Raw genomic sequence first — 24,608 nt, forward strand, 5'->3', positions numbered from 1 at the left:
GTTAAGTGACTTGTCCAAAGTCACAGTTAAGTTTGTGGCAAAATGAGGGCTTGAACCCATATCTCCTGACAACCATTCAAGAGTTGTTTCCTGGCCAGGCACGGTGGCTCATGCCTATAATCCCAGCATTTTGGACGGCCGAGGCAGGTGGATCACAAGGTCAAGAGACGGAGACCATCCTGGCCAACGTGGTGAAACCCCGTCTCTACTAAAAAAATACAAAAATTAGCTTGGCATGGTGGCATGCTCCTGTAGTCCCAGTTACTTGGGAGGCCGAGGCAAGAGAATTGTTTGAACCCGGGAGGCGGAGGTTGCAGTGAGCCGAGATCACACCACTGCACTCCAGCCTGGCGACAGAGCGAGACTCCGTCTCAAAAAAAAAAAAAAAAGAGTTGTTCCCCTATCCCAGCCTGTCATGGGAGGAGGGCAGCACTCCATTTCTCATCCTCTGCCTTTTCCTGGAAGGTAGTACAGTGTGATAGTGAAGGACATGGGCTGTGGAGCCAGTCAGCCTAGGTCTAAATCCCTGCTACACTCTGGGCAAATTACTTAATGACTTTGCATCTCACTTTCTACATCTGTGAAATGGAATGGGAGCTGGGCACAGTGGCTCAGGAATGTAATCCCAGCAGTTTGAGAGGCTGAGGTGGGCAGATTGCATTGAGCTCAGGAGTCAAGACCAGCCCAGGCAACATGGTGAAACTCCATCTCTATAAAAAATACAAAAATTAGCCAGGTGCAGTGGTGCATGCCTATAGTTCCAGCTATTCCAGAGGCTGTGGCTGGAGAATCGGTTGAGCCTGGGAAGTGGAGGTTACAGTGAGCAGAGATTGCACCACTGCACACCAGCCTGGGCAACAGAGTGAGACCCTGTCTCAATTAAAAAAAAAAAAAGAAAAGAAAAGAAATGGAATGATATACAGTAAATGAGATAAAGTTCAAATAACCACCTATATAAATGTAAAATTAATTTCCTTCTCCTGACAGAAGAGGCCAGGATGGGCTCAGACTAGACAAAGCCTTGAAGGCCAGAAATTGGGATCTGATAGTCTTAGAAGATATCAAAATCCTTTTTTTGGAGGCAGTCTGAAGTCTGAAGGCTGATGGAGGAGTCAGTGGCTAACCCTGCCCAATCCCTCTGCTGGCCTGGGAGCCTCCAGGTCTTACTTGTCTGTTTCCCCAGTACCTGGCTTACAGCTGGGAGCATGGTAGATGGTGCCCGCTACATTTTAGTGAATGAAGGAAGAAAGGAAGAATGTCCAGAAAAGGCATAGCTTTTCTTTGGGGTCCTCCTGTTCTCACCCACTCCTCCATCAGTGTCTTCGCCCACGTGGCAGATGTTTGAATGCTCAGTGATCGCAGTGCACAGGGCTTGGAGTTCCTGAATTATCCCATGTTTTTCCTCCTTATCAATCTCACTGTCACCCACCCTGCTCCCAACCCTGTCCCTTTTGTTCTCATCAAAATGCCCATTGTACATTGAGCAAGAGAAGAGAGAGCACAAGAGGGAGGGGAAAAGAAAGGAAGAGAGGGGGAGAGAGAGACACTGAGTACCTGCCTACACTTGCTACTGGCCTGAATTTTGGCACCTTCAGGTAAGTGCTCAGAGAGAGGCTGCGGGTGTTGGGAAACGTGGAACAGTGAGCCTCTCAGTGTGTGTGTGCAGGTGTGTTTGCACATGCACACAGCTCAGTTTGTTGAAAACCCGAGTGCATGGGCTGCCTCCCATGGCCCTTTTAAATGGGTCATTCTGTATCAGTGCCACATCTTTCCCCAGACACAGCTTTTCCTCTGAATTCTGCCTCCTCCACTCCCCCCTCCCCCTGCCCCAATTCCTTTCAGTAGGGGAAGGAAATGCTAACCTCCTCCCTCCCATTCCGCCCAAGACTTGTATGTGTGTAGGGGTGATGAACAAGCTCAACTGAAAGAGAACACAGGGAGGAAGACACGTGCTGGAGTTCATAACGATGCCCTGTTCCCACCCTCTTCCCCACCTCATGGGAAACAGCCCTGATGGCCCAGAAGTTCCCATGGTGAAGTCAGACCACCCATGGACCATGGAGTAGGGCATGGGGGTCGAGAGAGGTGTGAGAGCAGTTTTGTTCCAGTTGACGCTTCTGTCTGGCAAGTAGCCCATGGCCTGCAGCTGTGGAGACCGGCAGCCCCATATGAGAGCCCAATGCCTTCCAGAAGCAAATGGCTTTCCCTAGCCAACTGGGAGCTGTGCAGTCCCCAAAGCATGACACATGGGGAGCCCTTCTCTAGGAAGTTGTGGGCTAGGCGCGCTGGCTCACACCTATAATCTCAACACTTTGGCAGATCGCTTGAGCCCAGGAGTTCAAGACCAGCCTGGGCAACATCTCTACCCATCTCTACCAAAACTACAAAAAGTCATCCTGGTGTGGTGTCATGCACCTGTGGTTCCAGCTACTCTGGAGGCTAGCTGAGATCACCTGAGCCGGAGAGGCAGAGGGCCGTAAGCTGAGATTGCGTCTCTGCATTCCAGCCAGGGCAACAGAGTGAAACCTTGTCTCGAAAGAAAGAAAGAGTTATGTGGTGTTTATTGACAATGAAAGAAAACTCATCGTCTCATTAACAAGGTTGATTTCTCTTTGTCGAGAGGCTACCTTTACTCTAACTAGTTCAGTGCCAAGCAGTTCAGAGATGTGTTGGGTCGACCCGTATGAAATTGCCCCTTCTGGCTGGGTGCGGTGGCACACGCCTGTAATCCCAGCACTTTGGGAGGCCAAGGTGGATGGATCACAAGGTCAGGAGTTCGAGACCAGCCTGACCAATATGGTGAAACCCTGTCTCTACTAAAAACACCAAAATTAGCTGGGCATGGTGGCACACGCCTGTAATCCCTGCTACTTAGGATGCTGAGGCAGTAGAATCACTTGAACCCAGGAGGCAGAGGTTGCAGTGAGCCTAGATCACACCACTGCACTCCAGCCTGTGCAACAGAGGGAGACCCTGTCTCAAAAAAAAAAAAAAAAATTGACCTTTCTATGGGCCATCAGCATTTGAACAGTGGCAATTTCATATGGTTCTACCTAATAGATATACTATTGTTTTTAGCTTCAAAATGAAGATTTGAAGTGTGTGTGTGTGTTATACACAGTAAAGTACCTTATCAGAACTAAAAGAAAAAGCATGGATTTGAGAGAAAATCCACATTTGAGTACCAGTGTCACCATCTTTAATAGCTATGAGTCTATTACTCAACTTCTTGGAGCCTCAGTTGTCTCATCCGTAATCCCATCTTCACAAAACAGTTGGTTGGGAGATGAGAAAATGGACGAAATATTTCAACAAAAGATCTGGAATGTGAAAAGCCCTATAATCAAGACTTCTTTTTTTTTTTTGAGACAGGATTTCGCTCTGTCGCCCAGGCTGGAGTACAGTGGCACGATCTCAGCTCACTGCAACCACCACCTCCTGGGTTCAAGCGATCCTCCTGCCTCAGCCCCCCAAGTACCTGGGACCACGGGTTCGTGCCACCATGCCTAGCTAATTTTTTTTTTTTTGAGACGGAGTCTCGCTCTGTTGCCCAGGCTGGAGTGCAGTGGCCGGCTCTCAGCTCACTGCAAGCTCCGCCTCCCGGGTTTACGCCATTCTCCTGCCTCAGCCTCCCGAGTAGCTGGGACTACAGGCGCCCGCCACCTCGCCTGGCTAGTTTTTTGTATTTTTTAGTAGAGACAGGGTTTCACCGTGTTAGCCAGGATGGTCTCGATCTCCTGACCTCGTGATCCGCCCGTCTCGGCCTCCCAAAGTGCTGGGATTACAGGCTTGAGCCACCGCGCCCGGCCGCCTAGCTAATTTTTTTAAAAAAATTTTTTGTAGAGACAGTTTCACCATGTTGCCCAGGCTGATCGTAAACTCCTGAACTCAAGTGATCCACCTGCCTCTGACAATGCTGGGATTACAAGCGTGAGCCAAGACTTCTTTTTTTTTTTTTTTTTTTTTTTGAGACGGAGTCTTGCTCTGTCGCCCAGGCTGGAGTGCAGTGGCCGGATCTCAGCTCACTGCAAGCTCCGTCTCCCGGGTTTACGCCATTCTTCTGCCTCAGCCTCCCTAGTAGCTGGGACTACAGGCGCCTGCCACCTCGCCCAGCTAGATTTTTTTATTTTTTTAGTAGAGACGGGGTTTTACCGTGTTAGCCGGGATGGTCTTGATCTCCTGACCTCGTGATCCTCCCGTCTTGACCTCCCAAAGTGCTAGGATTACAGGCTTGAGCCACCGCGCCCGGCAAGGCTTCTTATTTTAAACACTAGAAAGATACAGACACGGGGCCGGGCGCGGTGGCTCAAGCCTGTAATCCCAGCACTTTGGGAGGCCGAGACGGGCAGATCACGAGGTCAGGAGATCGAGACCATCCTGGCTAACACTGTGAAACCCTGTCTCTACTAAAAAATACAAAAAACTAGCCGGGCGAGGTGGCAGACGCCTGTAGTCACAGCTACTTGGGAGGCTGAGGCAAGAGAATGGCGTGAACCCGGGAGGCGGAGCTTGCAGTGAGCTGAGATCCGGCCACTGCACTCCAGCCCGGGCACAGACCGAGACTCCGTCTCAAAAAAAAAGAAAGAAAGAAAGAAAGAAAGATACAGACACACCTAATTGAATACTTTATTAATTGTCTCCTGCTGGCCAGAATTCCATTTTTTAATCTACAAGATATTTACTTACACTTTGCTCTGTATGATTGATGTTTTCCCAAAATATTTGAGATCTGAATTTTCACAAACTGAACCATATTGTCAAAGCACAAGGGAAGATGGTTGCCTAAAAGACACTAAAGATTTGTTGTAAGGTTTACTTTATTGGCCCGGCACAGTGGCTCATGCTTAAAATCCCAGCACTTTGGGAGGCCGAGGCGGGCAGATCACGAGGTTAGGAGTTCAAGACCATCCTGGCTAATATGGTGAAACCCCATATCTACTAAAAAATACAAAAAAAATTGTTTGGGTGCAGTGGCTCACGCCTGTAATACCAGCACTTTGGGAGGCTGAGGCAGGCGGATCACAAGATCAGGAGTTTGAGACCAGCCTGGCCAATATGGTGAAACCCATCTCAACTAAAAATACAAAAATTAGCTGGGCGTGGTGGCAGGCGCCTGTAGTCCCAGCTATTCGGGAGGCTGAGGCTGAAGAATCGCTTGAACTTGGGTGGCGGAGGTTGCAGTGAGCCAAGATTGCGCCGCTGCACTCCAGCCTGGGCGACAGAGTGAGACTCCGTCTAAAAAAAAATACAAAAAATACAAAAAATTAGCTGGGCGTGGTGGTGGGCACCTGTGGTCCCAGCTACTCAGGAGGCTGAGGCAGGAGAATGGCGTGAACCTGGGAGGCAGAGCTTGCAGTGAGCCGAAATTGCGCCACTGCACTCCAGCCTGGGTGACAGAGTGAGGCTCCATCTCCAAAAAAAAAAAAGTTTGGCCGGGCGCGGTGGCTCAAGCCTGTAATCCCAGCACTTTGGGAGGCCGAGACGGGCGGATCACGAGGTCAGGAGATCGACACCATCCTGGCTAATACGGTGAAACCCCGTCTCTACTAAAAAATACAAAAAACTAGCCGGGCGACGAGGCGGGCGCCTGTAGTCCCAGCTACTTGGGAGGCGGAGGCAGGAGAATGGCGTGAACCCGGGAGGCGGAGCTTGCAGTGAGCTGAGAGCCGGCCACTGCACTCCAGCCTGGGCGGCAGAGCAAGACTCCGTCTCAAAAAAAAAAAAAAAAAAAAAAAAAGGTTTACTTTATTAAGGAAAAATCCTTTTGTAGGACAAAGAATCACTGCCTAATTTATCTGTGTCATGCTTTCACATTCCCTGTGTTGGGTTTTCTTGAAGTCATTTCACAAGAAACCGTTTCTACCAGGGATAGATATAGAAAGCTGTATTGGAATGGAAGCTCCCTGCCTGGCTTTCAGCCTCTGCACTCTTAACTGGTTGGGTAAGCAAGATGCTGAGGGGACTAGTTACCAACTTGTTCGCTGTAGGTGAGTTACTGTCTCACTCTTTGAGGCTCTAGGAGAGAATGAAATTAAAGGGCCTGCAAAAGGTTTGTATTCCCCAAGGATCTGCGGGCTTTTCGGCATTTATAGCCACAGCAGTGCTGGCTGTGTATGAGATTTTTTTTCTTCTCTCCTGTTGTTTCAGTGCTGATTTTATTGGCGGGAATATTGGATTGGGAAAGTAAGGCAGCTGGTCGGAAGCAGGGACTCTCTAGTTTAACCCCTCGGCTGCTGGGAGGCAGATCATATTTACTGGCGTTCCTTCGCTCTGTTTGTGGTCAGCTGGGACAGACGGCACAGGCACATGGAATGTGACCTCTGAAGTGTAGGTGGACAGAGTCCTGGACCAGGAGACCAGTCAGCTTGCCATTCACTCACTGTGACCTTGAACCAGCCCACCTGAATCCTCAGTTTCTTCTTCCCTAAAGTGTGCGGCAGAGGGATGGACTGGATCAGTTTGGCAAGCTCCAGGGCTTTCAGGGGCCAGGCAGATGTTGTAAACCCATAAAGCGTGCCTGGGAGGTGCTGTGGCAAAACTGGAGTCATTCAGATTCAGAATTTTTCAAGCCACTCTGCAGGGCAAACTCCCTGTCTTTGTCTCAGGTCAAGATACTGCCACACATTTAGATGATGCCTACTGTGTGCCAGGGAGTGGTCTTAGTACTTTACATATATTAATTCATTTCATTCTCACAACCACCCAATGAGGTGGGTAGCTGAGATAAGGTGCTGTTGTTACCTCAAATTCACAAATGAAAACAATAGAGAAAAAGGAATTCTGAGCCACCCCACCGATGACCAACCAGGCCAAGAATAAGGATGGTGCGTTTAACATTATCCCAGATAGGACCCAGGAGGGGCATGGAGGCAGGAGACCTCAGATAAAGGAGAGAGCCATCCACATGTTCTAACTTACTTTGCCTGACATTATCACTCAGGACACAGTGAAAAAGACACTGACTTCAGAGAAGATATTCACTCAAGCCAGGCTCAGTGGCTCACGCCTACAATCCCAGCACTTTGGGAGGCTGAGGCAGGTGAATTGTTTGAGCCCAGGAGTTCTGGACCAGCCTGGGCAACATAGGGAGACCCCATCTCTACAAAAAAATTTAAAAATTAGCCGGGTATGGTAGAGTGTGCTTATAGTCCCAGCTAGTTGGGAGGCTGAAGTGGGAGGATCACTTAAGCCCAGAAGGTCAAGGCTGCAGTGAGCCGTGATCATGCCACTTCACTCCAGCCTGGGCAATAGAGTGAGACCCTGTCTCAAAAGAAAAAAACAGAAAAAGAATAAGATATTTACTCAGAGGGGGCCGAGCACAATGGCTCATGCCTGTAATCCCAGCGCTTTGTGTTTTGTTGTTTTGAGACGGAATCTCACCCTTCACCCAGGCTGGAGTGCAGTGGCGCAGTCTCAGCTCACTGCAGCCTCCACCTCCCAGGTTCAAGCAATTCTTGTGCCTCCAGAGTAACTGGGGTTACAGGCATGTACCACCACACCCAGCTAATTTTTTTGTATGTTTAGTAGAGATGGGGTTTCACTATGTTTGCCAGGCTGGTCTTGAGCTCCTGACCTCAAGTGATCTACCTCCCTCAGCCTCCCAAAGTGCTGGAATTACAGGCCTGAGCCACGACACCCGGCCTGTTGTTTTTGAGAAAGGGTTTCGCTCTGTTGCCCAGGCTGGAGTGCGCTGGTGCAATTTCAGCTCACTGCGACCTCCACCTCCTGGGCTCAAGCAATCATCCCACCTCAGCCTCCTGAGTAGCTGGCACTACAGGTGCACACCACCATGCCCAGCTAATTTTTGTTGTACTTATTGTTGTCCCAGATTTATTGAAAATAATATAGCACTGCAGAAAAAATTCAAACAGGTCCCCGAGGTGTTTTGAAATTCATCCCAACTGTAGGCTGAGTGACCTGCAGGTTGGACAGACTGCCGAAGTCCAAAAGCTTCAGCATTTCCTTCGTGTCAGGATCTACTTCAATGATCTCCTGATCCAGGGCTGAGACCTCAGGAACGTAATTGTCTCTCCTTTCTCTCTCCTCCTCCTGCAGCTTGATGGAGATACCTCTTACAGGGCCTCTCTGAATCCGCTTCATCAGATGCATGACATAGCCTGCTATCTTGTTGCGGAGCTTCTTGCTGGGGATAATGGCGATCTCCTCACACATGCGATTGTTCGTGCAGAAGTCGTTGCCCAGGCGCGTGTAGTACTTCTCTATGATGACCCGGGCCGCCTTCTTCACGGTTTTGGTGCGAATGCGGCCCATGTTGGCGGGTCCTTGGTAAAAGAGCACCCAGCTAATTTTTTATACAGGCAGGGTTTCGCCATGTTGCCCATGCTGGTCTCAAACTCTCAGGCTCAAGCAGTCCTCCTGCCTTGGCCTCCCAAAGTGCTGGGATTACAGGCGTGAGCACCTGGCCTATAATCCCAGCACTTTGAGAGACCGAGGCTGGAGGACCACTTGAGGCCAGGAGTTCGAGACCAACCTGACGACATAGTGAAGTTCCATATCTACAAAAAATAAAAAATTTAGCTAGATGTGGTGGCACATGCCCATAATCCTGGCTACCTGGGAAGCTGGGGCGGGAGGATTACTTGAGCCCAGGAGTTTGAGGCTCCAGTGAGCTATGGTTGCATTGCTGTATTCCAGCCTGGCTGACAGAGTGAAGCCCTGTCTCTTAAAAAGAAAAAGTCTTCTGTACTTTTGCTTTTAATTGTGATAAATGTACATACCATAAAATGCACCATCTTAAAGTATACAGTTACATTTTAAATGTACAGTTCAGTGGCATTAAGTACATTCATACATTCACATTGTTGTACAATCATGGCCATCTGTCTCCAGAACTCTTCATCTTGCAAAACTGAAACTCTGTATCCACTAAACAATGACTCCCCACCCCCTCCTCCCTCCAGCCCCTGGAAACCACCATTCTACTTTCTGTCTCCATGAATTTAATTACTCTATACTTCATCTAGGTGGAATCATACAGTATTTAGCTTTCTGTGACTGCCTTATTTCACTTAGCATAAGGTCCTCCAGGTTTATTTGTGCTGTAACATGAGTCAGAATTCCCTCCCCCCCCCCCCCGCCTTTTTTTTTTTTTTTTGAGATGGAGTCTAGCTCTGTCATCCCAGGCTGGAATGCAGTGGTGCGATCTTGGCTTACTGCAAGCTCCGCCTCCCAGGTTCACGCCATTCTCCTGTCTCAGACTCCTAAGCAACTGGGACTACAGGCGCCTGCCACCACGCCCAGCTAATTTTTTGTATTTTTAGTAGAGACGGGGTTTCACCGTGTTAGTCAGGATGGTCTCGATCTCCTGACCTCGTAATCTGTCTGTCTCGGCCTCTCAAAGTGCTGGGAGTGAGCCGCCGCCTTTTTAAGGCTGGATTGTGTTCCATTGTATGTATATATCAGCAGGTGACAACGTTATCCTGCCATCTGCTTCTTAGCTTGGAACATGTCAACAAGTGAAGATTAGACTTTCCACCTAAAAAGGGAAGGCAGGTAGCTCACCTCACCCTCTGTGAAGAAGGGGTTGCCGGTCAGCGAGGAAGAGTGGGGGAAGGGAGGAGGTGGAAAGAAACCAAATATATAGACATATGTATGTATATTTCATTTATCCATCCATCAATCTATGGACACTGGGGTGGCTTCCACATCTTGCCTATGGTGAATAATGCTGCTATGTACATGGGTATCACTTATTTTTATTTTTATTTTTTTTGAGACGGAGTCTGGCTCAAGTGATCCACCTGCCTCGGCCTCCCAAAGTGCTGGGATTACAGGCATGAGCCACCGCGCCCAGTCGGGTATCACTTTTAAGGGAGAATTGAAACCCATGGAGGGGACATTATAGGGAAGGAAAGCCTGGCAAACAATAGCAGGAAGAACTGTTAGGGGTGAGAGCCCTTCCCAGGGCTCCCAAGGAGGCAGGGAGCACCCCGTCACGTGGGCTGGAGGGCCATCTAGTTGGCTACTTGGCAGTGGGTGTCCGCCTTTGGGAAGAGATGTCCCATTAGATGATTCCCAAGTTTCCTCCCATCCTAAGGTTTCAGCTTGGAGGGAGGCTGCAGTACCCACCATCCACTAACTGAGCCAGCTCAGATTGGGTCGCTACATCCAGGGGAGGGCACCGACTCCTGTTTTGTTCCTTGTCTCCTGGCAAGGCTCCTCTGTGGGCAGACACCAGCAGATGACAACGATATCCTGCCATCTGCTTCCTAGCATGGAACATGTCGGCAAGCGGAGATAGGCTTTCCACCTAAAGCGGGACCGCGGGTGGCCCACACTTCACTTTCTGTGAAGAAGGGGTTGCTGGTCAGTGAGGAAGGATGGGGAGAAGGGAGGAGGTGAGTGAGAACTGAAGGCTGTGAGGATTTCCCCCTCTTTGGCATCTGCTCTGTGTCCTCCTTGCTTGACTGAAGCTTTCATAGATGTTGTTGTCAGTGCCAGTGTTCAGGGCCTCTGTAAAGTTACACGGATGTTCCTGCAACCTCACGGAAGTGCCAGACATACCCCCGAGCTGGGCCTGGGCCAGACAGCAAAGGCAGATTGGGTGGTGGGAGGGAACCAAAGTCTCCTGGTTGTGCCCTCCTTCCCTGGGGCTTATGTGTTCCAGGAAGATTCCGGGCTTATTTCTGTGCACGTGCACCTCTGTATAAATGGAATAGTGCTTTGAATGCACTGCAGGAGTGCCTCTCAAAGGAACCCTGTGGTGAAGTCTTTTGTAAAGTGAAAAGTCCTTTTGTAAAGTGAATAATTGTACTGTTTATCTGCTTTGGAGGTTCCGAGTTTTCCGAGATTCTCAGGGGAGAGAGGGAGTTGTTTGAAGGTCACCTAGGCCACCCCCTCTCCAGCACCTGATTCACCTCTGGAGCATCCTTTCCGAGTGACATGAAATCCCTGATGGGCCGGGTGCGGTGGCTCAAGCCTGTAATCCTGGCACTTTGGGAGGCCGAGATGGGCGGATCACAAGATCAGGAGATCGAGACCACCCTGGCTAATACGGTGAAACCCCGTCTCTACTAAAGAATGCAAAAAACTAGCCGGGCGACGAGGTGGGCGCCTGTAGTCCCAGCTACTTGGGAGGCGGAGGCAGGAGAATGGCGGGAACCTGGGAGGCGGAGCTTGCAGTGAGCTGAGATCCGGCCACCGCAGTCTGCCTGGGCGACAGAGCCAGACTCCGTCTCAAAAAAAAAAAAAAAAAAAAAAAAGAAATCCCTGATGGTGGGAAACTCATGACCCCTGCAAAATGGACCATTCTATCTCTGGAGAGCTCTGCTTACTAGAAATGGAAACTTACTCTGAGCTAAAGTCTCTCTCTGAAGTTTTCATCCATTGCATCTTCTACTTGCAGGTTACACTGAATCGAATGTGCCCTTTCCTTGTGTTGACTCATTTGATATTTGACAACAATGAACTTGATCCCTGAGTCTCCTCTTCTTTGAGCTAAAAGATCCTGGCTTCCCCATTCATTCCTCATCTGCAGGATTTTGAGCTCTTTTATCATCCTGGTGGTTCTGCTTTGGCTTTGCTTGGTTGGCTGTCCTGCATCTTTTGCAACCATGGAGCCCAGCAATGAATGCAGCTCTGAGATGTTCTCTGTCCATGCTGAGGAGACAGGGCCTCTCCTCTTCCTAGATCTGGAGTCTCTTCCTCTGTTAGTCCAGCTCAAGAGCTTTTATGACAGGAGTAAACTTGCTGTTGCCTAAAATCTCAAAGCCATGTGGTGTGTTCTGCTACTAAGCCACAGCCCTCTCTTTCAGTACTTCATGGAGATCCTTATTTTAATGTCAGGTTTTCTTAAGCAAGACACACTGGCAGAAGAGTGGTCTAATCTGGAACTGACTGAACTCTCTCCTTTTTCCCTAGAACTGGTCAGGAATGAAGTGCCAGTTCAAGCTGCTGCGGATGGCTGTGGCCCTTATCTGTAGTAAGTACTGATGGGACAGCTGGGGGACGAAAGCCTGGCTCCAGGCCATGGGGTTCAAAGATGGCACAGTCCCTGCCCTTCACGGGCTTGTGGTCAAGAAAAAAAAAGTGGGACATGTCAATGATGTGTGAAAGAGTAGGGCTATTGTGAGAGCTGTCTGTCCTGCTGTGCTGCTTCGTAACCATTCATCTTTTATTTATTTACCTATTTTTAAAAATTATATTTTCATTTTTGTTTGAGACAGGATGTCTCCCTCTGTCATCCAGGCAGTAGTGCAGTGGCACAGTCATATCTCACTGCAGCATCAGACTCCTGCCTGGGCTCCAATGATCCTCCCTCTTCAGCCTCCCAAATAGCTGGGACTACACATGTGTGGTACCATGCCTGGCTATTTAAAATTTTTGCAGAGATGGGGGTCTTACCATGTTGCCCAGGCTGGTGTTGAACTCTTGGGCTCAAGCAATCCTCCCGCCTTGGCCTCTCAGGTTGCCGGGATTACAAGTGTGAGTCACCATGCCCAGGCTTTTTTTTTTTTTTTTGAGACAGAGCCTCCCTCTGTCACCCAGGCTAGAGTGCAGTGACATGATCTCAGCTCACCGCAACCTCCACCTCCCAGGTTCAAGCGATTCTCTTGTCTCAGCCCCCCAAGTAGCTGGGATTGCAGGCATGTGCCACTATGCCCAGCTACTTTTTTGTATTTTTTGTAAAAAAGGGGTTTCACCACGTTGGCCAGGCTGGTCTCAAACTCCTGACCTCAGGTGATCTGCCCACCTTGGCCTCCCAAAGTGCTGGGATTACAGGCGTGAGCCACCACACCTGCCCCCAGCCTATTTTTTCCATCTTTTTATTGACATATAATATGCAAACAGAAAAGTGCTTAAGGACCAGCACCCAGATCAAGACAAATAACTTCCTAACATTTTGATCATGAAACTGATCCTTTGAGATCCCCTGTTGAAAGTCCTAGGCCCTGTCACCAGAAAAATACATATATGTGCACTCATGTGCATACACACTTATATCAAAAGCTGCGATTTTAGCAGGTTCACAGACTGTGACTAGTCCAAGAACCCCCTAGGAACAAGATATCTTCAGGGCCCTAGTTGGGAGAGCTCAGTTCTACCTGCAGAAGTCATTCTGAGTGTTAGCGGCAAGCAGGTGTCCACCAAGTAAACACGGTGCAAGAGGACATTTCAGGCAAAGCTGCAGCCTGAACTAATACATAGATGGGTGAAGGGTCATGGCCAGCGAGTTGGTTAGTAAAATCAAAGAATTCGTTTTGGGACTGTGTGTGATTTTGATCAGCGATAAAGTTAGTGAAATAGTAGGAGTCAGACCATTAAGGGCTTTAAATGCTAAGAAAAGAAAATGTATTTCACCTTGCATTCCCTGGGATCCCACTGGAGGGCTTTCAACAAGAGAGTTATTGATGGATAATCAGAGTTTTAGAAAACCAGTCAGGCTGCAGTGTGGAGAACAGATTGTGGGGACAAGGGGGATAAGACCAGAGGCCAAAGGGCTCTTTCTGAGATAGAAAGAAATGAGTCTGAACAGAAGCAATGGAGGAAGGGGCTGGGCAGTGTAGCTAACACCTGAAATCCCAGCACTTTGGGAGGCCAAGGTGGGAGGATCGCTTGAGCCCAGGAGTTCAAGACCAGCCTTGGCAATATAGCAAGACCCTGTCTCTACAAAAACAATACAAAAAAATTAGCCTGGCATGGTGGCTTGCACCTGTAGTCCTAGCTACTTAGACTGAGGCAGGAAGATCTTTTGAGCCTAGGAGTTTAAGACCAGCCTGGGCAACAGAGCAAGACCCTGTCTCTACAAAAAAAAAAAAAAAAAAAAATTAAAAATTAAAAATTAGCCAGTCATGGTGGCTTGTGCCTATAGTCCTAGCCCAGGAGCTTGAGGCAGCAATGAGCTATGATCATGCCACTGCACTTCAGCCTGTGTGACAGAGTGAGACCTTGCCTTAAAAAAAAAAAAAAAAGAAAAGAAAAGGCCAGGCACAGTGGCTCACACTTGTAATCCCAGCACTTTGGGAGGCCGAAGCGAGTAGATCACCTGAGGTCAGGAGTTCGAGACCAGCCTGACCAATGTGATGAAACCCTGTCTCTACTAAAAATACAAAAATTAGCTGGGTGTGGTGGCGTGCACCTGTAATCCCAGCTGCTCAGGAGGCTGAGGCAGGAGAATCCCTTGAACCTGGGAGGCGGAGGTTGCAGTGAACCGAGATCACACCACTGTACTCCAGCCTTGGCGACAGACCGAGACTCTGTCTCAAAAAAAAAAAAAAAAAGGCAAGGCAATGAGGGTAGAAGAGGGAGTGAACGCATTTTCTCATCCAGTCTTCCAAACTTGCCTAAAAAGGGTATTATTTTTAGCTTAATTTATAGGTAGAAACTCCAGGATCAGAGAGTTAGGTTCCTTGGCCAAGATCACCCAGCTAAGAAATGATAGAGCCAGAATTCAGGACCAGCCTGTGCCATTTCAAATGCCCCACATGTTAGCCAAGCTAGACAGTAAGCACCTGGGCTTTCTCTGGGTCAGCCACTTGCTGTGTAGGTAAGAGGGAGACTGAGTCTGAGCAAACCTGGGACGGAGGGTCAGGCCTGGGAGGGCTCCACTTCAGTTCATGTCCAGCTTCCTCGCTTCTTACCCCATGGCTTTCAGGAAATCGGGTCTGCCCCTGAGCCTCTGTGGGTCTCTCTGGATCTCAGTTTCCTGGATGGGGCTGGAGGATCTCTCATCCCAGGAGGGACCTTCCAGCCTTAAAACCTGAGGACTTCTTGAGTCAGGGCATAGGGTGCAGTGGGGTGGCAGTGGGTGTGGGATAGCTTCTGCATCAGCTTGGGCTCTGAGTTTGTTTTTGAGGAAGGAAAGAGAAGCATGAGTCTTGTTTTTTTTTTTTGTTTTTTTTTTTTTTAAAGTCCAACTGTAAGCATCATAAAAACTAAAATGCTATTTCGGAGTTGGAGACCATCATCTTTCAAACTCCCTTTATCAAACCCTGGACCTGGGGAGCCAAGGCTGGAAGGCTGTCCCAGGGCAGCAGTGGGGGAGGGGAGGGCCGAGGGTCCGTCCCTGGATGCGCCTTTTCTGCCATCTATCGGCCATCCTTGGAGTTGCAGGGCTCAGCCCAGAAGGCTGGGCAACTCCAAGGGAAATGAAGGTCCCTGGAGATTCTGGTACCCCTGCAGTGGTTAGGGTGGAGAGAAGTGCCCTGGCTGATTAACTGGTAGCTAAACAGGTACAAAATTCCCCTCAAAGGGCTTTATTTCAATGTCTAATTTGCCTTGGTTTTCTCATCTGTAAAATGGGAATAAGAATACCTACCCTCAATGTTCTTTGGTAGTGGATAATGGGATGGCAGTTTCCTAGCACCCGTCCTTTCAAGAGACTCATTCTCACTTGACTGGCTGACCCAGGAAGTTCACATAAGAAGTGTGGATTGGAGATCAGGATGAAGGCATCTTAGAATCTGTTAAGGGTCTGGGTGTGGTGGCTCATGCCTGTAATCCTAGCACTGTGGGAGGCTGAGGCAGGAGACTCACTTGAGCCCAGGAGTTCAGGCCTGGGCAACATAGTAAGACATCATCTCTACAAAAAAAGGGTGTTTTTGTTTTTGTTTTTGAGACGGAGTCTCGCTCTGTTGCCCAGGCTGGAGTGCAGTGGCGCGATCTCGGCTCACTGCAAGCTCCGCCTCCTGAGTTCATGCCATTCTCCTGCCTCAGCCTCCCAAGCAGCTGGGATTACAGGCGCCCACCACACGCCCAGCTAATTTTTTGTATTTTTAGTAGAGACAGGGTTTCACTGTGTTAGCCAGGATGGTCTCGATCTCCTGACCTTGTGATCCGCCTGACTCGGCCTCTCAAAGTGCTGGGATTACAGGCGTGAGCCACTGCGCCTGGCCAAAAAAAAAGGTTTTTTTAATTACCCAGATGTGGTGGTGGGTGCCTGTAGTCCCAGCTACTTGGGAGGCTGAGATGGGAGGATCACCTGAGCCCAGGAGGTTGAGGCTGCAGTGAGCTGTGATGGTGCCGCTGTACTCCAGCCTAGAGTGAGACCTGTGTCAACAAGAACAACAAAAAGAATCTGTTAAGGGGTCAATTCATCAATTTGTTGGGGTCTGGGTTTTCTTTTCTCGTTTGTTTTTGAGACAGAGTCTTGCTCTGTTGCCCAGGCTGGAGTGCAGTGGTACAATCTCAGCTCACTGCAACCTCCACCTCCTGGGTTCAAGCAGTTCTGCCTCAGCCTCCCGAGTAGCTGGGATTACGGGAGCCCACCACCACACCCAGCTAATTTTTGTATTTTTAGTAGAGACGGGGTTTCACCATGTTGGCCAGGCTGGTCTTGAACTCCTGACCTCAGGTGATCCACCTGCCTCGGTCTCCCAAAGTGCTAGGATTACAGGTGTGAGCCACTGCGCCCGGCCAAATGTCACCTCTTTAGAGAGGTCTTGTGTGACTCCCCAAGCTAAAGAATTTCCCTCCTAAAACCAGGCATTGCTTTTACATCACTTGTTTCCCCCCATAGGTGTCTCTCTTCTTGAAATTATCTTATGTATGTAATTGCTTACTGGTTTATCACTAGACCCTATAAGCTCTGAGAGAACAGAGATTTGCCTGCCTCCTTCACTACTGTGTCCCCAGTGCAGAGAATGGTGCTTGGCCTAATAGGGAATGAATGCATGAGTGGGTGATGAAGTGAAGGCCCTTAGCCCCTGCTCAGGGCCCTCCTATGACGTCTCTCTGCTTCCTCCCCTTGCAGTGAGCATGGAGTTTGGGCGGGCTGTGTGGCTCCGCTTCCACCCGTCGGCCTATCCCCCGTGCCCTCACCCAAGCTTTGTGGCGCACTTGGGTGGCGTGGCCGTGGGCATCACCCTGGGCGTGGTGGTCCTGAGGAACTACGAGCAGAGGCTCCAGGACCAGTCGCTGTGGTGGATTTTTGTGGCCATGTACACCGTCTTCGTGCTGTTTGCCGTCTTCTGGAACATCTTTGCCTACACCCTGCTGGACCTGAAGCTGCCGCCTCCTCCCTGAGGGCTAGAGGCCCGAGGTGGGAGAGGGGAGGGAAAAGCAGCACCCACAGGGAGCGCCTGTGAGGTTTTTTCTCATCACCAGCTCAGCTAGGCCAGGCAGGCGAGGACAGAAGACTCTGGGCTGCTGTAATGTTTGTGTTTAGATTTGGACAGACAGTGGAGACCCTTTTCTGAAAGGCACCTGGCGGAGGAGTTAATGTGGCTGCTGTCATTTTTCTAGGCTGCTCTGATGACATCGGGCCAGGGTGAAGGTCTGGGGTGGGCTGTGTGAGTGGCCCTCCCTCACCTGGGCTGGGCTTGTTCCATGGGGCCAGGGGTGCCCCCTCGCTGCTGTGGATTGAGCAGCAGCTTCTTCCTCATCCTCTACCCTCAGAGACCCTAAGAGACATGGGAAGGCCTGAGGGTTGTTGCAGCTAGGCATGGCCCCTCTCTAGCTCAGAGATGATTGCAGGCCATGTGGTGTCTCCTCGACACACTTGCTGGGTCTGGAGCTCCAGTAAGAAGAGGGCCTACTGGACATGTCAGCTGTGACCTGGCTGAAACCAGGGTGCCTTCTTGGGCTGGTTGGTGGGCACTGGGGCATGATCTGTTGTGCCTGGGTTGGGCAGAGCAGGGACGCTGTAGGCTCTAGGCCCCCTTCTGCGCTGGGGGTACCCAGTGAGAGGGACCCAAGCAGGGGGAATAAACTTCATTCCAAGTTCCACCCTGGAGAAGGCAGACCCAGGACCAATTTCAGACTTCTCCCTCCCTTTCTTCGAGGATGTTGGCATCTCACACCAGTGCCCCAGCCTCCATGCCCAGCCTTCTTTTAGGGTTATTTTCTTTCCTTTTGCTGCCCTGACACTACTTTGTGCCTCTCTTTGGTTATGGAGACAGTGTTTTGATACATTCTTGCGTGTGTGTATGTGTGCATATGTGTGGTGTGTGTGTGTGTGTGATGGGAAAGGTAATTGAGGCAAGTCAGCGCCTGCAGAGAAGGCACGGCGGATGCAGGGGGCCCATGTGAGTGTCCATGAGAGGTGGGAGACCATGGTGTGCTGTGGTTGCTGAGTGTCCTTGCTTTGACAAAGCCTACCACCTTCCTTTCCATCTCCCGTCCCTTCCACACCTGCTCCTGAGCATCACTGACTGGTGGCAGAATGGCCCTGCTGGAGGGAGAGCTCAGGCCCTCCAGGGATCCCTGGATGCTGAGGTTTGCCAGGTTCAGCTCTTGTTTTCCTCTGAGATGGCCCTCATATCCGAAAATGTTCCATCCTGTCTCCCTTAGGAGAGAAAGAGCTTTGGGGATGCAAGAGAGGCTGGGGTAGGAATGTTGAGACCATGTGTCCATTTGAATTAGGGGGACAGGAGGCTACAGGAAGAGGAATTCCAATTTAGTTGGAAAACTTTACCTCAGGAGAATTTGTGGGTGCATGGATGAGCCTCGGAGGGCAGCTGGTAACCTCGGAGGCTTGGATGCGGGAGAGAATATGGTGGTTATCAAATCCACCCCACCCCATTTCACAGGTGAGAAAACAGGATGGAGGGAATGACCCTCCTAATAGGAGCTGGTGCAGGCCCCAAATGGAGGGTATGAGGTTGACCTTTGACAAAAGTTGACACTGCCTTTATCGTGCTCTTGGAATTCACAACCAGTGACAGCCCAGAAGAACAAAGAATGCCAGGCCTGGGAGGAGGCAGGGGGCTGGGCATGTCCAGAAACGGGGGCAGGAGTGTGGGAATGGTCTTTCTCCAGCCTCATGCCCATCCTGGCCCTTGAATGTAGTGGGGTCCAGGGTCAGTCAAGCCAGGCGTTTGGGGTCTTAGGCCACAGTGGCTTCCCATCCCGGTAACTACATGTAAATGGGGTCACTCACTCATTGGCAGGCGAGGCCCAGCCCTACCCCATCTTGGCCCAATGCTAAACAGATTGCCCTGGCCTCATATGTAGCTACGTAGGTCCTGCTCCCCCGCATCAGTGCCGTGCTGAGGGCTGCAGCCTGTGGCACTGTGGGCCCATGTCTTTGGCGGTGTTGTGTCAGCCTGGGGCGTCTTGTGTGTGCCCTGCCTGCCGTTCTCTGCCCTAGTGATAGAAAGATGTAGATGGAAGAGTCAGCGCGTCAGAGGAGGAGGCTCTGAGGCTGTGGAGCTGGGCTCAGGGAAGACCGGGGGAGGATGCAGAAGGAGCCAGGACATTGCTGCCTCTGCCTGGGCTGCAGCCACAATAAGCTGAGCGATGAGGTCCTTTCCTGGAGGGATGGAGAATCCCATCCAGATTCCTGTCCTGGCCCCTGGGGCTTCTGTGGTGTGGGTGGAATGAGCAGAGTGCCACGTCTGTCTGGTATGACCTGGAGAGTAGGCTTCCTCTCTCAGGGGTGAGAAAGCATTGACCTAGAAGACTCTAGAAATCCCTCATAGAAGCACTCAGCTCCCTCGGGGACTCCAAGAGAAGCTTGTTACTGAGAAGGACAGTGGAGGCAGAATCGTGTCTCCCACCATGTTAAGTGTGTCCTCTGCTGCCAAGGACCCTTATCTACACCTTAGACCACCAGCCCCAGCTGTTCCCTGTCAGCACACCCACCTCCACCACCTCTCCCAACCATGACTTCCAAGCAGGGCCACAGGGTGGGGTCACAGGGTCACTTCACCTGACCCAGGCCTCTCCCCAGGTCAGGAGGCAGCTGTCTGGTCCGAGGGATTCCCTTTGTGGCATCTGACTTTCTCCTCAGCAGGTCCCACCACCCTCTCGGCAGCACTTCCCCATGGCCAAGGCTGGCTGTGTCCTCCCTGCCTCCTTCCTTGTCCGAGGTGGCTGCTGGCCCAGAGGGGGGTGTATAAATCTTCAGGCTGGTGGAGATAGGTTGGCCTTTTATCCACAGGATACGGAAACTGAAAGCTGGGGAATCCCCAAACAGCAGCCATAGACTCACTGGCTTTCATTAAACGGGAGAGGAATCACAGAAACTGGGGAAGGGAAAACAGACCTTCAAAGGAGAAATTTCACTTTAATGACACCATTCATCATTCGTTTTTTAATTAGGAAAAGCTCCCTAATGAGGCTGTTTTGCCAGCTAATAGGACTCTCGATTTCCATGAGCACCGTTCTTGCCCAGAGGATTAGAGGAGCCATTGCTCACCAAGCCGGGATCTTCCCCCAGCGTCCAATTTAATTTGCAAATACGTAATGCAGATTCCCTGGGTGCCATGAAAGCCCTTCCTGGCATCATTCATGTTGCTCCCCGTGCTGGCTGGAAAGCACGGTTCTCCTCTGCCTTAAAAACAGTGCCCAATAGTGAACTGCCCCTCCGAGGACTTGAGTAAGTGGAAAAAACAAAATACAAACTGCAATGTTTGTTTCTAAGTATTTTTGTATTGTGTACATTCTGTATATTTTTGTTGTAACATATTATTTGAGCACAGATTCCATTAAAGATTTTTTTTTTCCAAGCCATTGGTTATTCAGGAAGTGACCTGAAGGGCTGGCATTAGGGCCTGTTTCATCTGGGTCTAGGTCAGGATGGGTGGGAGAGGGTGAACAGCAGTGGTGGTGGATCTAGGATTTCTATAAAATACAGATCAGGGCATCAGTGCTTAGCACCAGTCTGTAGATCTGTGCTTCTTACTTTTCTCAAATCACTGAACTCTTTTGAGTGGTTGATGAAAGCTTCCCATAAAAATGTGTATGTAGGACAGACATGGTGGCTCACGCCTGTAATCCCAGCACTTTGGGAGGCTGATGCATGTGGATCACCTGAGGTCAGGAGTTCAAGACCAGCCTGGTCAACATGATGAAACCCCATCTCTACAAAAAATACAAAAAATGAGCTGGGCATGGTGGTGCATGCCTGTAATCTCAGCTACTCAGGAGGCTGAGGCAGGAGAATTGCTTGAACCAGGGAGGCGGAGGTTGCAGTGAGCCAAGATCGCACCACTGCACTCCAGCCTGGTGACAGAGTGAGACTCTGTCTCAAAAAAAAAAAAAAAAAAAGAAAAGAAAAGAAAAAAAGGCCGGTGCAGTGGCAGTGGCTCATGCCTGTAATCCGAGCACTTTGGGAGGCTGAGGTGGGCGGATCAGAAGGTCAGGAGTTCGGGACCAGCCTGGCCAACACAGTGAGACCCCCATCTCTACCAAAAATGCAAAAATTAACTTGATGTTGTGGTGGGCACCTGTAATCCCAGCTACTCGGGAGACTGAGGCAGGAGAATTGCTTGAACCCTGGAGGTAGAGGTTGCAGTGAGCTGAGATCATGCCACTAAACTCCAGCCTGGGCGACAGAACTAGACTCCGTCTCAAAAAAAAAAAAAAAAAAAAAGAAAAAAAAAAAGAGAAAAGAAAATCTAAATGCTGCAGAATCTATCCAAGAACAAACATTAGAGTGCCGTTAAGGCTAAAGGCCAAAGAACCCACTTCTGTTTCGAGTGTGGAGATCCAACCTCCCTAGAAGGAGAAATCAGGACCCTCTCTGAGCATCAGTGCTCTTATAGGTCAACTTCAGGCTCAAGTACCTGAGCCATTTAAAGGCAAGCTCCCACCAGGCACGGTAGTTCATGCCTGTAATCCCAGCAGTTTGGGAGGCCGAGGCAGGCAGATCACTTGAGGCCAAAAGTTCGAGACCAGCCTGACCAACATGACAAAACCACATCTCTACTAATAATATTAAAAAACTGCCAGACGCAGTGGCTCATGCCTGTAATCCCAACACTTTGGGAGGCTGAGGCAGGCAGATCATGAGGTGAGGAGTTCCAGACCAGCCTGGCCAACATGGTGAAACCCTGTCTCTACTAAAAATACAAAAATTAGCTGGGTGGTAATGATGCGCACCTGTAGTCCCAGCTACTCGGGAGGCTGAGGCCGAATTGCTCGAGCCTGGGAGGCAGAGGTTGCAGTGAGCCGAGATCCTGCCACAGCACTTCAGTCTGGGTGACAGTGGACCCTGTCTCAATAAATAAACAATAATAATAAAGGCAAGCTCCTCGGAGAGCCAGAAGCTGTTGAATTCTCTGCCTTTGCCGCCTTTCCCTTTTTTACTTTCCTGGTTCTTCCCTTCTATTAATACTAGATTCTCATTCTTCAATACATTAATAAGGCACTTCCCAATAATAAGGTAATTAAGAAATGAAGGGCCAGGCACAGTGGCTCACACCTGTAATCCCAGCACTTTGGGGGGCTGAGGCAGGTGGATCACCTGAGGTCAGGAGTTTAAGACCAGCCTGGCCAACATGGCAAAACCCCGCCTATACTAAAAATAGAAAATTAGCCAAGCATGGTGGTGCATGCCTGTAGTCCCAGCTACTCAGGAGGCTGAGGCAGGAGAATCACTTGAACTCAGGAGGCAGAGGTTGCAGTGAGTCGAGATTGCACCATTGCACTCCAGCCTGGGCAACAAGAGCGAAACGCCATCTCAAAAAAAATAAAAAAAAAAGAGGACGGGTGCAGTGGCTTATGCCTGTAATCCCAGCACTTTGGGAGGCTGAGGCAGGCAGATCACCTGAGGTTGAGTGTTCGAGACTAGCCTGACCAACATGAAGAAACCCTGTCTCTACTAGAAATATAAAATTAGCCGGTCGTGGTAGAGCATGCCTGTAATTCCAGCTACTTGGGAGGCTGAGGCAGGAGAATCACTTGAACCTGGGAGGCGGAGGTTGCGGTGAGCCGAGTTCATGCCATTGCACTCCAGCCTGGGCAACAAGAGTGAAACGCCATCTCAAAAAAAAAAAAAAAAATGAAGACAATTTACTGTGTACCTACTATGTGCTAGGCACTGAGGTAGGCATTTCCACAGCTACTTTATGTGAACTGGGTTGGGTATAAATATCCCCCTATTTATACACAAGGGAAAAGGTTAGAGAAATTTAGTTACTTGCTGGTAATATGTGGCACAAGCTGGCTTCACACCCAAGACTGCTGGTACCAAAGTTCATGCTGTCAGCCCTCAGTATTTGCACAGGACTGTAAGGGCACTAAGCATGTGCAGGCCTCAGGGTCTTTGTTTAAAGATCCATCTCATTCCATTAGGCCTAGGGCCATCTGGTAACAGGAATGAACCTCGGGACATTCACTCCAAGTTTGTGTAATAGGACCTTCACTTTATCAGCCCTCATAGTTTACAAGAAAAACCCCAGCTGTCGATTCATTACTGCTTCCATATATATGTATTTTCGCTCTTGTTGCCCAGGCTGGAGTGTAATGATGTGATCTTGGCTCACCGCAACCTCCAACTCCCAGGTTCAAGCGATTCTCCTGCCTCAGCCTCCTGAGTAGCTGGGATTACAGGCATGCGCCACCACGCCTGGCTAATTTTGTATTTTTAGTAGAGATGGGGTTTCTTCATGTTGGCCTGGCTGGTCTCGAACTCCCGACAGATGATCTGCTCGCCTCGGCCTCCCAAAGTGCTGGGATTACAGGTGTGAGCCACCATGCCTGGCCTATTTCTTTATATTTGAGACAGGGTCTTACTCTGTTGCCCAGGTTGGAGTGCAGTGGTACAGTCACAGCTCAGTTACTTTGAGCTCCTGGGATCAAGCAATCTTCTAGCCTCAGCCACCTGAGTAGCTGGGACTATAGGCACATACCACCAGGTCCTGCTAATTTTATTTTTTGTAGAGACGCGGTTTCACTCTGTTGCCAGGCTGGTCTCGAACTCCTAGGCTCATGCAGTCCTCCTGCCTTGGCCTCTCAAAGTGCTGGCATTTACAGGCCTGAGCCACCACACCCCGCCACATTTAGGAACTTTAGCAATTAAGAGAACTGGGCTGCCCTCCAAGTGGAAAGACTTCATTGAAGCCAGCAGGGTTTCCATTAACTGAGAAGACACACTGTTAGGAAAGTGTGGTCCTAGTAACTGCATCTGATTTCCAAGAAGCCCGCAGGCTTTCCTGGCACCTGGTCTAAGGGATCCTCTGGTAGAGGACAGGCATTCTGTCATGGTGAATAATGAATGAGAGTGAAAGGAAGTAACTTGGTTTATTGAGTTCTACGGGTATAACTCTACTGGACGATGAATAAAACATTGTGAGGGAAATTGCTCTTAGACTGTGCATGATGCCTCCTGCAAGAAGTAGAAAGTTGTGTATCCCAGCAAGTGATTTGATTTTCTTCAACAAATTCCTTAGTATAACAAGTATAATTTCCTCACAAACTTGTTGGGAATACAAATGTTAGGCTTGAGGACTGAGCTCATTAAACAAAAACAACTGTCTTGATGAGAAGCTAAGTTTTATTATTATAATTACAAATTAGATACACTGAAGCCATTCTTCATACATGACAAACATACATTTCCTCTGTGTGTACAGCACACAAGTAATATACATAACTATATTCCATGTCTGAACAAATTCTTTTTAAAACTTTAAAAGCTGGCTGGGTACGGTGGCTCAAGCCTGTAATCCCACCACTTTCGGAGGCCAAGGCGGGCATATCACGAGGTCAGGAGATGGAGACCATCCTGGCTAACACAGTGAAACCCCGTCTCTACTAAAAATACAAAAAATTAGCCAGGCGTGGTGGCGGGTGCCTGTAGTCCCAGCTACTGGGGAGGCTGGGGCGGCAGAATCGCTTGATCCTGGGAGGCGGAGGTTGCAGTGAGCCGAGATTGCGCCACTGCACTCCAGCCTGGGCGACAGAGTAAGACTCCGTCTCAAAAA

General features: G+C 49.7%; 1 protein-coding gene across 5 annotated transcripts in view; it reads left to right on the forward strand.

The window, feature by feature from the left end:
- The window catches only part of RHBDL3 (rhomboid like 3), a 61,755-nt gene extending 41,345 nt beyond the window's left edge, over positions 1–20,410 (forward strand). For all 5 annotated transcript variants that reach the window (XM_010372276.2, XM_010372278.2, XM_030923267.1 and 2 more), the window contains 2 exons: positions 11,881–11,941; positions 16,712–20,410. In XM_010372276.2, the coding sequence (XP_010370578.2) occupies positions 11,881–11,941; positions 16,712–16,983 (333 nt within the window). In that variant the 3' untranslated portion in view covers positions 16,984–20,410. The remainder of the gene's footprint in view (positions 1–11,880; positions 11,942–16,711) is intronic.
- The last annotated feature ends 4,198 nt before the right edge of the window (positions 20,411–24,608 follow it).

Source organism: Rhinopithecus roxellana, chromosome 19 (genome assembly GCF_007565055.1).
Source record: "Rhinopithecus roxellana isolate Shanxi Qingling chromosome 19, ASM756505v1, whole genome shotgun sequence".
Lineage (NCBI taxonomy): Eukaryota > Metazoa > Chordata > Mammalia > Primates > Cercopithecidae > Rhinopithecus > Rhinopithecus roxellana.